General features: G+C 37.1%; 1 protein-coding gene across 1 annotated transcript in view; it reads left to right on the top strand.

The window, feature by feature from the left end:
* The first annotated feature begins 345 nt into the window (after positions 1 to 345).
* Positions 346 to 14461, top strand: part of RUNX1 (RUNX family transcription factor 1) — a 93423-nt gene continuing 79307 nt past the window's right edge. The window contains exons 1-2 of the mRNA XM_032220312.1: positions 346 to 2158; positions 9454 to 9610. Coding sequence (XP_032076203.1) covers positions 1886 to 2158; positions 9454 to 9610 — 430 coding nt within the window. The 5' untranslated portion in view covers positions 346 to 1885. The remainder of the gene's footprint in view (positions 2159 to 9453; positions 9611 to 14461) is intronic.

Here is a 14461-nt window from a genome sequence, read left to right as displayed (position 1 = left end):
CCGCCACCACACACGGTTTTGGTCTAAGCCTCCCGTTGACCGCGGCGTCCCATTGAGACGCGAGGCCTGTTTGGGGCTTTTACAGTAGCTTTCGCGGCGGCGCACAAGCCAATTCCAGGAGCCCCGCGGCTTGGAGCCGCGCCCTGATTAATACCGGAAAGCGCTCTGATTGGGTGGCGTCCTCCCCTATGCAAAAGAGCTGAGGGAATGACATTCCTCTGGACTCTCTTACTGTAACAGCAAATTCATTTCCAGTCATCTCCATTCATAGGGCCAGAAGGCGCGAGGGAGAAGGAGGGGGAGGAGGGGGAGCCAGGCTTTCTTCAGATCAGCATGAGCAAACAAACAGCGCCTCGCAGAAGGTCACACACAGCTGGAGAGACTGGCCTGTACGGGGAGCAGATCTCGGGAAAGCTTGCCGTTGGCGTCTGGTGAACACGTGGACACTTTTTCTGCTTTGGGGACGCGAATTCTGCCAGGAGGAAGCTCCGGTGTTTGGCCGATTCGTACTTCGGGAGGGTCTTGTTTTGCTCTTTACAGTGGAACGGCGTCTTGTTTTGTCTGGCCACCGCGCGTGTTGCTAGCCCTGTTTGAGAGAAGAAACAGACCAGTACAGCTAAGCCTCGAGTTAACGTTCAATTTGTGAAGTTAAAGGAGAGCGCGCGAAGGGAGGACTGAGAAATGAGGGGGAAAACCAACGGCGGTCCCGAAAGCAGAGCTCCACCTGCTTGTGGTTAAACCATAGCTGAGAAACCGGCCCCTGTGGGTGAATTGGAGGAATATTACTTCAGATATTTTCCTCCACAGTTGGCAGTGACTCACGCAGCGGCCACAGAGTGTTGGGTGACTTCAGACTCGTGTCTTCTAAAATTGCTGCGAACATTAACCACAGAAAGAACCCACAACCCAACCAAAAGAGTGTTTTTTTTTCTCCCTCCCCTCCGGGCGCGCTTCAGATTGTTGGCACACTGACATCTCAGGACTTGTACAAGAGTCTTTTGAATTCAAGCAGCCGCTCTAAGTAATTTAGTCAAAGCATTGCGAAACCGGGACAGCGAGGCTTAAGAGCAACGCGAGGCAGACTACTCACACTGGGGTTCAAGGCTACTCTGGCTGGGGAGAAAAGGAGGCTGCTGGAGAACATTAATGGAGTTCCGTTGTGTTTAAATTCTCTATAGAGTCAGCTGTAAATATTTGATGAAGTACACTATATAATGCTGTGATAGCCGGTTGACCTTTGAAAACCTCAGCTCACGTCCTCTGCAGCCTATTTCCCCAGTTTCTTTTTAACCGTTTTTCTCCCCCATCCATGTTTGCGACAAAAGACTGATGCGTTGATCTGAATTCTAGACAGCCTTTGGGAGCAGCGGGAGGGAAAGACTATGAACTTCGAAAAATAATAGGAAATTAACTACTGAAAAGACTAGGTCCTTCCCTCTCCTTTTCTGTGGGTGTATGCGTGGTGGGGGTGGTTTTGTTTCAAACATTTCCTCTGCTCAAAACGTTTCTCAGTGTGTGGGATTTCGGAAGGACCTTTGATTTTAATAACACTGGTAATTCCCCGAGGGGGTGGAGAGCAGAGAAACTTGTCCAAATCTATAAAGCCATTTTTAAAGGACACACAGATTTCCAGGGAAGAGCAACCTAAAACTGGATGCTTGGGTTAATTCTGGCAGGACCAGGAGCCCCGGCGTCCCCCTGCTCTGTCCAACTAGTCCAAATTCGCTCCTGGAGTGGCTTCGCTTCGTTTGCCCCTTCTACACCGGGACCCTAAGCCTCTTTCTTTTTATGTTGGTCTCCCGAGAACCGCCGGCTGAAGAGTTGCGCTCGTGTCGCTTTATCCGAAGCCCTCTGAGGACCTTTTTCACTCAAAAGGCTTGTTGTGATGCGTATCCCCGTAGATACCAGCACCAGCCGCCGCTTCACGCCGCCCTCCACCACTCTGAGCCCGGGCAAGATGAGCGACGCGCTGCCGCTGGTCGGCCAAGAGAACGGCAGCAGCGCCCTGGTGGGGAAGCTGAGAAACGCAGATCGCAGCATGGTGGATGTCTTAGCCGATCATCCGGGAGAACTGGTCCGCACCGACAGCCCCAACTTCCTCTGCTCTGTCCTGCCGACCCATTGGAGGTGCAACAAGACTCTGCCGATCGCTTTCAAGGTAGGAAGGTGGGGACAATGAATTGGGGAGAGGGGAGAGATCACTACAGAAGTATAATTGCGAAATCTTATTGAAGAATTGGGGGACGGCGATTTTTCTGTCACCTTTTGCAGCGGACAGCCAATCTCCCAATTCATTCGGGAAGATATAATACTGAGGGAGGATTCCAAATAAATCCTCAATAACTTTAGGGTTGCAGCCATGCCATTTATGTGTACTTAATCACAAGTATGATCTACTGATAACAATGGCACTTACTCCTACAGCTGTCATTAGTTTTGCAAGCTAAAAGTGCAAGTTGCTGTTCTGAGTTTCACCACTGATTTATGCCATTTGTGACTTGGGCTAGGTTTTGAGAGGGTAAGAAATGGCAGCAAAAAGAATTTGTCAATTCTTCTGATTTCTTTCAATAGGTCTTATTTCCAAGGAATCAGTTCCTTTCATGTTTGTAGAAAAGTGCTCTGGAAATTGATGAGATTTACTTAAAAAAAAAAAAAAAAGTGCAAGCATTCTCACCCTGAAAAACAATTCCAAGAATATTTTGTGAAATAAATTCTACTTCCTCCTATCGGAAACAAACTTTGCAATTTTACAGCACAACCTTATGCACTTTTTTCAGAATAATCCCCAGTTTTCCATGTACCTTAAGATATATGAGGTCCAAACTATATTGAGAGTATGCTGCCAACACAACAGGGTCACTTCCATGAACAGGCTTGTATTGCAATTTCATATAGTGCCATTATAATTGGCATTAAGTCTAGATTTTATTTTAATGTTTTGAAATTTATATTAGACTGATCCAGTGCATTGTAAAACATTTTTTACTTTTTAACTATATAAGGTGGCAGCATATACTCTGAACTTTATCTCTTTATAGTCAACACCATCTGTGTAGCCTTATGAAGATGCACTTTTGCCTAAGTACATAAATGTCAGAGGGATGCTAGGATAGACCATGCAGTTTTTTTCATTAAGGACAAGCATTGCAATAATCAGCAGGCCTTGAAGAGACCATGGCAATTGGCCAGTGGAGATTACAGTATCCTTTTTACCTAACCTTGCTGCATTCAACCCAAACAACCTGATGTTGAGACTATAACTATTGTATCCAAAGCAGACACTATTAAGAGCAATCAGTGGATGCAGTGGGGTTTCTTCCTATATCAGTACCTTCAGGGATCAGCTACCAGCCCAACAAGATAGATCAAAAGATTTCATGCCAAGAGGTTCTTGGAAAGCAGATTATGACATAACAATTATCTTGGAAAATATTTCAAGGGAAGGTGGATCAGATCAAAAGATTTCATGCCAAGTCAAAATGTTTCTCTACCATGTCTCCCCCTCACAGTGGCATCAAAATGAATTACTACCAGTATCTTCAACTCCAAGACTGTTAAACAGAAGAACTGGGATCTATAAACTGATTGTCATATTTAAGCTCTTTCATCTTAATATCTATGACATACCTGCAAGTGGAGTAGGTAACTGCAACAGAGTTGCCACATGCCCTTTGTGTATCTGAATTCCAGGCAGACTTGGGGGTCTAAAAGCAGATCAGATTTCCTGTGATCAATTTAAAGACTATTGAATTCAAATGTCTGAGTCTTAATTGGAAATTTAGAAGTTTGTTACAAAGTAATTTTCAAAAGCTAAATGAAATGAGTTTCCTAAATATGTTAACAATTTTTTTTAACTATGGCAAGCAGTGAGTATTAACTCCTTTTATTTCATATATCAAAACGTTGGCCTCCATGTACAAAAAATCAGAGTAAAAGAGAAAAGTTCACTTTAAAAGTACTCTGTCTCCATAGTTGCACTTCATTTAACAACTCAGCCCAAGACTTTAGCTACATCAACTTGGAGAAAGCAAAATATACATAATGACACTAATAAAAGAATTAATGCTTGAACTACGAAAATTATAGGCTTTTGATTGATGTTAGGATCCAATTCCACCAAAGGGACAGGTCTAGAGCATGTTTTTCTGCATCTTGAATTTGTAACGAACAAATAAAACAATTAACGGCCATCCTTTCCAATTGCCCATCTGTCAAAATATCTGAGAATTGTATCCCAAAGCTGGGGAGTATCTAGTATTTGCAATTTGGTTAAAAACTAAAAACCAAGACTTCTTGTAGCAAAAGCCGCACTTCCCTAAAGCAACCAATAATCCCGCGGTGCAGGGACCTTGCTTTGTTCCTTTTGATTCAACGAATGGTGCGTTATCTAAACTTAAAATTGAGGCGACCCAGAAGGCACATTCTAGGATTCAGAAATAAATACTCGTATATATTGACAAACGAGCTTCTAGGTGCAAGAACGAAAAGGGGAATTCTGTACTGAGTAACAATTCAAAGAGAGTTACCCATAGAGTTTTAATTCTGATACCTATAAGCCTACGTGGACCTCACATAAAGTCCCACCAATCTCCTAGCCAGCAGCTACTAATACACGTGTCTAATCAAGTGACCCATCAAGGCGATAAACAGAATCTTGTCAGATGAGTTAAGGCTGTTAATAAATCCAACGTGCCTAGACAAATCCGGCTGAGGGGCTTCTCAAAAGAAAAAAAAATGTATCAGAAAAGCGCCGTAGCTCTCTTCCAAAAATAACGACTTTGTAGTCGTTCGGTATTCTTCAGAGAGTTGCTCTGGGGGCTATGATTTCTCGGCCTCCTCCTGAAAAGCGGAAGTGCGAGACTAACAACGAGAAACGTGCCCAGATCCTGTATACTTTGATTTAAAAACCTTCCGCTAATCATTTCATGGGCTCGCACCTGTTGATAGGTATGTTAGCAGTGGAGCAACATTCACTCGCGTGTACTTCTCCACCCCTTTCTTTTAGCAAAGGAAGACTCCGATTTCTTGCCTTTTGGTTTAATCATTTTTGACCAATTACTTGGAACCGGTCTCATCAGGCAATCAAGGCCTGCGCCTTGTTTGTCTTTTCTCCGATTCTCACTTGTGCCCTCACACTTTTCTGGAGCGTGAACTTTTCCTGCCACCGTGCTTGTAGTCGTACTGAATGCACTTGGAAAAGAACAGGCGCTACTCGAGCCCGTTAACTGGCCGAAAAGTGTCTTTTCCCACCTCCCCCGTTGCTCTTTTTCTTTTGAAATGTCTTGGATGGATTAATTATTTCTGTTGTCTAAAAAAACCTTTTCCACTTTTCTGCGACGGTGGTTTGGCAGCTATCTCTTGGAGAATCGCGGGCTAGTGCACAGGATAGAATGTGGTCCGAATAATTGCAACACGTGTAAACTGTGCCCCCAATCTTGCTAGGACGGATCCAACCGCGTGGCTAAGCATTCGCTAGGTAGCCTTTTTCCTGGCTGGTCCCACGTGTGATCTTTGTAAATTCTTGCTCTGCACCTAGAGCTTAGCAAGTCCCGCTTATCTTAGACCGAAGCGTCTTGATTTTTTTTTTTCATTAAGAAATGTAAGTCACTGTCTCCGAAAACTGCTTATTTTTCCTTTTTACCACCAGTGCAATCTTAGCGGCGATTAAAAGTAGAGCCGTGAAGAAGCGACTTCGTTAGAAGACCGCGGTGTAGTTGTCAGATGTTTCACAAAATATTTCCCTTCCAAGAGGCTCTTAAAAGGCAATGATCTCTCCCCGCCCCACCGCCACCTTTGGCTGTGCTTCATTTTTTTCACTTCCCTACCGGCTGACAACCGCCAGAATATGCTTCCTCTTTTATCTTCAAATTTGAGCACAGCTCTTAAATAATCACTATATTTTGGCTGGAATGTCTTCCTGGTTGGTTTTTTTTTTTTTTTAAGCAGCGGCTAAAGTGAGAAACAAGGAAATGTTCAATTCCATTTTTTCAAGATTTTTGTACTCCAAACAACTGTCCTGTAAGATTCAGCATCAAATCATTTTGATTATTGTTTCTGACTGCACCTGTCATTATTCCTAAGAGTAACTCCTTCATAGAGTCATAACCAAATCCTTTACCAAGATTGATGGAGACTTACCAGAAATACTTGAATAATATAAGGAAGAAGTTAGTAATGTGAAATTATTATTTCAAAAACTTGGATCCATAAGAGTTTGCTTTTTGCCAATGTTTTGCAAAGCATTTCACAATATAAAATAAATTCTTGATCTATTTGTAGAAATGTTATTTCAAAATCAAATATTCAATTAGTTTTGCTTTTAATTAGAATTAAGAATAAATGTTTTCTGGCAATATTATTTACTTGATTTGATAACAATGAATTATCTCACAAAATTACTTTGCCTTAAATGTCTTAAAGGGAGAACTTAATATTCCAATTAGTAGCCTTTAATAGTATGGTTGCTTTAAACATCTGATATTCCATCCAGTTTGCGTAAAAACCATTTTTGTAAACTCATCAATCCAAATGCTAACTATCTCCAGTCAGCAAGTTCTAGCTTATCTGTTTAGTCTGTTTTATAATGTAAATGTTTGTGTTCTTTGACTTTTTTACAGGCTTTAATTACCAGTCACATTCTCCTGGGCCTACAGATCTTTTCTTATTGTTTTTGCTAAGGCCTTACTAGAAATTTTTCACCATGTAATAAACATGGTGAGTTTAACAAATATGCTTTAAAGTACTTTTAAGGCATAAAAATGTGCTTGAGATCTTTTAAAGCTATAACACTCATATTAAGAAACATGCAGAGTATTAATATTTTCTAGAATATTTTCCAATTATTGTAAATATTGTGCTAAATTTTCTTAGTTTAACTGTTTTTCATCACTGAAAATATAAATTATTGTAACTTGAGGAATACTCCTGAAAAAACATGATGTCATGTTGTCTAATATATCTTGAATTCTTTATGCTAGAAATATCTAAAAGTTTCAGCTAGAAAAGCTCCAAATCTAATAATAGCAACAATAATTTATTCATATTGTGGGCCCAATTGGCAAAAGAAAGCACAGCACCATACAAGTGGACAACATGCAGAAGAGACCTTCATCCTGCAGTGGATAAGCAATGGCTAAAATGATGGTGATGGTGATAAATTTATTAAATATATATGCTGCCTGACTCCTGTCCATTCTGTGCAGCTTACAGATTTTCTTGCATATTTGGATTATTCAGAAGATTTTGAATATTTAATATTTATTATATGAGGATGAGGATGGAAATAAAACTTTAAATAATGAATTAAGGAGGTAGCATGATTTTTTTTCATTTCTGTACATTTAACCTCAGAATGACTGAGTTTGCACACTACATTCAGATATTGACAACAGGATTATAATATCCTTAGATAGCCTTCAATCCTAAATAAGACTTCTCATTTCTCCCAACCAGAATGGTCATTCTGATTACTGTATAGCTCCCATCATTTGCAATAAACAATTTTGAATTTGTCTTGGAATTCTTCTGCCATTAATTTCTCCTTAAAACATTTGTCTGATTTTTTAATTTTACATCACTATTTTATTACTCCAAATATGTTAAAAAGGAAGACAAAAGTAGTAGCAAGCGAATGTGAAAAAATAGATTGTGGCTTTCAGTTGATGCAGGAAGAGAAAATATTTCTAAAACTGCTCTGAATCAGCAGGAGTCATCTGCATTTAATAAATTATGGTTGGTCCCCTAGTCAACCAGATGTTTAGACTACATCTGGCATTTTTGTCCACCTATTGACGGCTTCTGAAGAACCCAGAATAGGCAGGTGTTTTTGTTCATATTGTCCTAGGAGGCAAGCTATTCCATTGACTAATAGTGATTTTGTCAATACTAATGGTGTTTAAGTAGTGCTATAGATGTTTTTGGATTGCACCCAAGGTACCTATAACTACTGGGGCTATCTTTGGTTTCCTTTGCCACTTTTATTTGCAGGTCTTTGAGTTTTATGATATCCAATGTCTTAGTTCTAATTATCTATGTTATACTAAATTACATTGATTTTGAATGAGCTTCAGTTCAGTGAAATTTGTCACAATTCAGAGAAATATAAATGGAAAAAAGTGAATGAACTAAGCTATTAGTACTTAGTGCTTATGTACAACTGTGATAAACTCTCAGAAGTAACAATGGGATAATAGAACACTCTGAAAGAAAGAAAAATGACAAAAGTAAAAAACTAAAGTTCTGCATAATTGGAGGGCATATGGCTGGATACCATATAGGATAAATTATGAAAGAAGTGGCTATGTAAGTTCAATAATAAGATGGTTATTGTTATAGCAAGTTATGCATAAGACTATTTATAATCGAACATAAATGAAAATGCAAACTTTCTTTATCACATCTAGAGGAAATATAGAGTGAAATCACCAGAGCTACAGTTTGATAAAACTTTTTTCATTAACACACTACGTAAGTAAGCATCTTATGTAAGCAAGGTCTCCTTATAACAACTCACTGCAGTTGATGTGATGCATGTACTACATTGTTAATAGTAAAAACCTTTAAAGTTGTTCTTGCCTTATAGAACAGGGTAATGTACTTTCAAACGGTCTAAACATTTTCATAAATTAGGATTTTTAAACCATGGATAGGTGGGTATATCTTAGAGTATGACTCATTCACAGCAGTAAACCATGATGGTTGGAACTATATATCATGCTTAGGCAAAAGCAAACAAAACATTAAATGATAATATTGTGTGAGCACCTAGCCTTTATTTAGTTTGGAAATGGGTCAGAATGATTTGCAGAGTTGTTTCAGAAGATCCAAATATAGTGATAAAAAGTGTATGAGAAATAAAGTGAGTGTCTGAATGTCGTGAAGTGATAGTTCTGATTCTAATTTATGATCCTGTCTGAAAATGTTTGGAAGTTCCTTTGATTATTAGTCAGGAAACAAAAAGAAAAATACAATAGTATTATCTTTTTTGCATCTGTCAATGTTCAAAGCCAATTTCTTTTATATGAATGTGGGCTTCATCTTGCTTAGAAGAAACTAATTGAAAATCAGGGGGTTTACTCTATATGTACTTCAGATGTGGTTCCAACTCAGTAATTACATAGTAAGGGTATTTATTTATTTGAAACAATTTGTTTAAATTAAATTATATAAATGGAGACTACACAATAAGGATGCTTCTTTCTTGAGCTACATCTAGTATGCAGTGCTATCTGCTGAATCATTAACACAATAATGTGTTAATATATTGATTGTAATGCTAGGCATAACTTAAACCACATTGCACTTGGCCCAAAATGAACTTTGCTTAGTTGATTTCTCCTGCATCTCTATATATTTATTTTGTGCAAAGTGGTTCTAATTCATTTTCATTTTTTAACAGTTTATACACTCAAATTATTTAAAAGAAACTTAGTATTTTTTCATTTACTTTTTTAGGTGGTTGCATTAGGAGATGTCCCTGATGGGACTTTGGTCACAGTTATGGCTGGAAATGATGAAAACTACTCTGCAGAACTCAGAAATGCTACTGCTGCCATGAAGAATCAAGTAGCAAGATTCAACGATCTAAGATTTGTCGGCAGAAGTGGAAGAGGTATGAAGTTTTTTATAGTTTTAAAATCAAATATTAGCTTAAAAAAATATTGAGACCCTCTATTTGTGGAGCCCTTTGTTGCAGGTGTCAAGTCACGATCTTTTATTTGTCATTTCTTTTCAGTACAATTTTGAGGATTTCAGCATGTACGAGGCTGATAGAATTATTGCAGATTAATGTAGCATATTCATCATTTCCACATTTCAAAATATGTATGCGGCAAAGATGACTAGCCATAATACATAATAAAAGGTTGCAGTTAAAATATGGTGATATCTAAAAATATCAAAATATAATTCCTGCTCTTTGGAACATCTTGCCCCTCCAGATGGAGGTTGGCTAATCTTCTGCAAGAGCTTAAAACCCTGGCTCTGTCATATGCTTCTAACAGAGGGGTTTCACATGGGGTTTTTGATACATTAATAGCAAATCCAACCTCCCCCGCTTCTCAATTTACTCCCTTTCTCCCCATTTTTAAATTGGGGCTCAGTTATTAGATCTTTATTTTATTTATGTCTTTTAGGCTTTGTATAGTTTTATCTTTTTAAGATTTTAATCTGCCCAGAGTTACCCTGTGGTATGATGGGCAGCAAATAAATTTTACAAATAAATGAATAAATTTTGTTTTATTATTATAGATACCTCAGAGTCATTCCAAAGATATGAGGGTGAAAGTATATATAATGGCAGATTGGCAACTTATCTTACATTTGTTGATTTAGATACGTTAGTGTTGATTTCTATGGATCCTGTTCCCTAATACACATACAAGATTAATGCACAATCTTGAGCCTGGATTCAGATTTAGAAAAAATAATTGAATAAATGTGGCTTATTTTAGTAATCATTAACTTGTTTCAGTCAATCTCGCCTAGCTAGAGCAATGCCCAGTTATTACCCTTGTATTTTATATTAGTTATATTTATTTATATTATTTTGTCTCTGTGAATATATGTACAAAAGAAATGAAATTAACAATTTCATTAGGTTTCCTCATTGGGCTGCTGTATTTGTTTGAAGAAAGGTGACATTTGAGTAGTTTACAAAGTAGTTTAAAAGTTATTCTTGTTTATTTTGTATTTGGAATTAATAGCACAGTTGAAATTGATTTGATTCATTTTAAATATAATCTAGCTTTTTGTGGGTATTTTATTTTTAATGCATTTTCCCCTTATATACAATGTTTTATTGCTATAAATTATGTCTATGATTGAATTGGGACAGTATGAATGTGTTTAATAAGTGAATCAATTAAGCAATCAAGACACCCCCCCTTCTTAGTGTCCAAATCCAAATAAAATATTTGTGACAGATGTCTATCTAGGTTCTGTTTGAACATATTCAATAAAGTCTACCACTTTTTGAGGTAATTGGTTCCAATATCAAACCTTTTACAATCTATTTTTCCAATATCCAGTAGAATTTCTTCTGATAAACCACTACAAATTATCTTGGACAAGTTTACACATACAACTAAACTATAATAACAATTCTTAGATTGGATCAGAAGGATATGCAAACTCAGACATTAGCACCTAATGTTATATATAAACTAGGTCACTTTGGTTCTGTGTGGTAGAGAAGCAAGCATACAACTCACCGAATGTAGTAAGTAATATAAAATCAATTTTGACAACTTATCCCATATTAAGGACAATTTTCTCCTAAAATAAGTGACAAAATCAAGTCACTAATATTGAAGTAAGAAATAGTTTATGTTCAATATGTACAGTGATGGTAGAAACCAAGTTTGATACAGTAATCAATGTGTGGGATTTGGGCCAGCCTAGGAAGAAGGCAGTGGCAAACCAATTCTGAAAATGTTGCCAAGAAACTGCATGGATGTATTTGTATAGTTACCAGGTTTTATAGTTGACTTGTAGATACAGGGAGTCCTCGACATATGACCACAATTGAGCCCAAAATTGTTAAGTGAAACATTTGTTAAACGAGTTTTGCCCCATTTTATGACCTTTCTTGTTATAGTTGTTAAATGAATCATTGCAGTCGTTAAATTAGTTACACGGTTGTTACGTGAATCTGGGTTCCCCATTGACTTTGCTTGTCAGAAGGTCGCAAAAGGTGAGCACATGACCCTGGGACTCTGCAGTCATCACAAATACGAGCAAGTTACCAAGCATCTGAATTTTGATTATATCACCATGGAGATGTTCCAAAGGTTGTAACTGTGAACAATGATTATAAGCCACTAAATGAACTGTTGTAAGTTGAGGACTGCCTGTCCTCAATTGAAAAAGATTTTGTTGTTGAATGCATCACTTTTATCCCAGACTAGAGAAACCAGAACTGCATATACTGTATGACCAAAAGAAAAGGAAAAATATAGCTACACATATAAGTTAGGAGACTAGATAGCTTTTTGCTAATGAAACTCATTTGATCACATTGGAATTAGTCCTCTGATTTTTTTATAGCTGACTTTTTCAAGTGGTTTCATTTTTGATACACTTTCCTCCAATATTTCTTTTCTGAAATGTACTTCTTGCCTTTTACCTTGATATGCAGAAGCAGAGGGCTTTTAAATCTGGCTGCTTTCGTGAGATAATTGCTGGGAAGAAATTTCTGCAATTGGTACTGTAGCTTGGCGAGGCTAACAAATAATAATAATAGGGTAAAGCAGACAAAATTGTATCCATTTACTGAAAACACAAGTGATGCTGTAATATATAAAAGGATCAGTCATTAAACATATTTACTTGTATGAAAGGCTGCACTTTCTCAGTAAATGGAATTCTCATTATGATTCAGAGTATTTAGAAAACATTTTGAAGATTTAAATGTAGAGCTGGCAGAGTGTTTGATAAGCTAATAAAAGTAGGCCTGTGCTTTGATAGTTGATTCTGCAATGTTAAACTAGAAATCATAGTCTGTACAATTGCTAACTTCAGAATGCCAGCCAATAGGACTTGTTCAGATGAAAATGAAAAAAAAAACATTATCCTAATTCATTTCAATAACTCTTATACTGATTGCTTAAGTACAAAAGCATGCATTCAAATAAAGATTGACTGTACTTGTCAACAGAAGTTTAAAGAAAGGATAATCTTGGGGAACAGTTCATTATTACTATTCAGTTTGAAAGTTTAATTTCCATGGACGTAACCAATTTTGAGTGAGTGAGTAATATATGCTTTTGTTTATTCATACAGTTCTGAACTATTTCCCAAAGGTGTGGTTGTTTGCATTAGACTGCATGGTTTCTGGTATTCTTTTATTGCATTGGCTTAAAGTGTCAAGACCAGGTAGCTGCAACAAAGGTCACAAAACTTGAAAATTAACTCCTGGTAGAAACGTCTGGTGCTTCTTTAAACATAATGCTAGTACTTAAAAAGTGATAATATGAATAAACCATATTAAGTACATGGTCCAAAATGTGACCAAAACAATTAAGCTTGGTAATAGAGAATGACTAGTTTAGTGCTGTGGTACTATTTTTATATTAGATATTCTCTGGGGTTTTTTTTCAATGTCCGCTTTAAAGGTGATAATTTTCATGCAGCAGATCTTTCATCTGAATTTTTCTTAGACATTGTGAATATTCCCTTTTTTATGTATCAACATGGAATGGAGTTATTCTATGTCCTTTAAACTGCTTTCTACACAAAATGCAAGGGAGTGAAAGCAAGCAATTCCATAGATAAGGATGCTGCTGGCATGCAAGCTGCCCTTGTGTATAAATTTAATTTATTTTTTAAAAATATTTTTGCTGTGCCAAAGTGCCCTGAACCATCATTATAAACATTGGGTTGGTTTTTTTTTTACGTTGCTATTGGCATCCTCCTTCAGATGGTGCCCCCGGTGGTGCACAATTTACATAAAAGATTGCAACAGCCCTACACTTATGCTGTTCATTAATATGTGTCTCATTAGCAATTTCATTAAAGCTTAAATATATATTATTTCCTTCTCAAAGGTATATACATACAGAATAATGTATATGCTTGAAAGTTTAAATACCTCTGTTGGATTAGCTTTGAAAACTAAAAATATCTTTTATAGCCCAACATAGAAATATCTAAAAATAAATAAATTTAGGTGAATGGAAGAGAGTGCTAAATACCTGTGAATAAAACTGCAGTTTTAACAGTATAGTTTGTTTTCACTGGTACTTACTATTTTTAAGAGTAAGAAAAAGAAATATAGATTCATTTAGTAGGGGCGTGCATAAGTGCCCCAGTGTGCCTAACATCCCTGTCCTACTGTCCCCATTTAATTGTATCCATTTCCTGTGTTCTTATTCATGTTTATTCTTATTCCTGTTATCTTGTATATGAGTGACAAACTAAATAAAATAAATAAATAAATAGTTTACACCAAAACCATTCACTGCCTTTTCCCATGCCTTTTTATTCTTACAAGCATGCTTGTTTTGATCATATTTTGATCGTATCCATATATGGCTTTTTTACACTTCTCACCTCAATCTTTTTTATTAACTTCATCCAAAATACCTCTGTGTTCTCCTTCGTCTCAACCACACTCTCTCTTGAACAATTTGTTTTGTGATTCAATCTTCATTCAACATTTTATGTCACTAAATCATTTTGACTTACAGTATGTCTTTAGTGCTGGTCACTCAGTTTTGCATTCAATCTGCTTTCATTCAGCATACATTCATTCTTTACCCTGTCTTATCTTGTTTTATCTCATACATTACTTGAATACCCCAGTCCACTCACATCTAGCTTCCTTTTGTTTTTCACGGCATACAACAAAGTGGGCTGAAACACAGTTAAAGTATAGCTATTTTCACTTTCTCCCCCACAAGCATTGAATATTCTTGCAGAAACATACCAACCACCACTTTCATTCCAGCATTTCAACTTTTTA

Source organism: Thamnophis elegans, chromosome 6, assembly GCF_009769535.1.
Source record: "Thamnophis elegans isolate rThaEle1 chromosome 6, rThaEle1.pri, whole genome shotgun sequence".
Classification (NCBI taxonomy): Eukaryota; Metazoa; Chordata; class Lepidosauria; order Squamata; family Colubridae; genus Thamnophis; species Thamnophis elegans.
The sequence above is the reverse complement of the archived record's forward strand: the minus strand, read 5'-3'. Positions and strand labels throughout refer to the sequence as shown.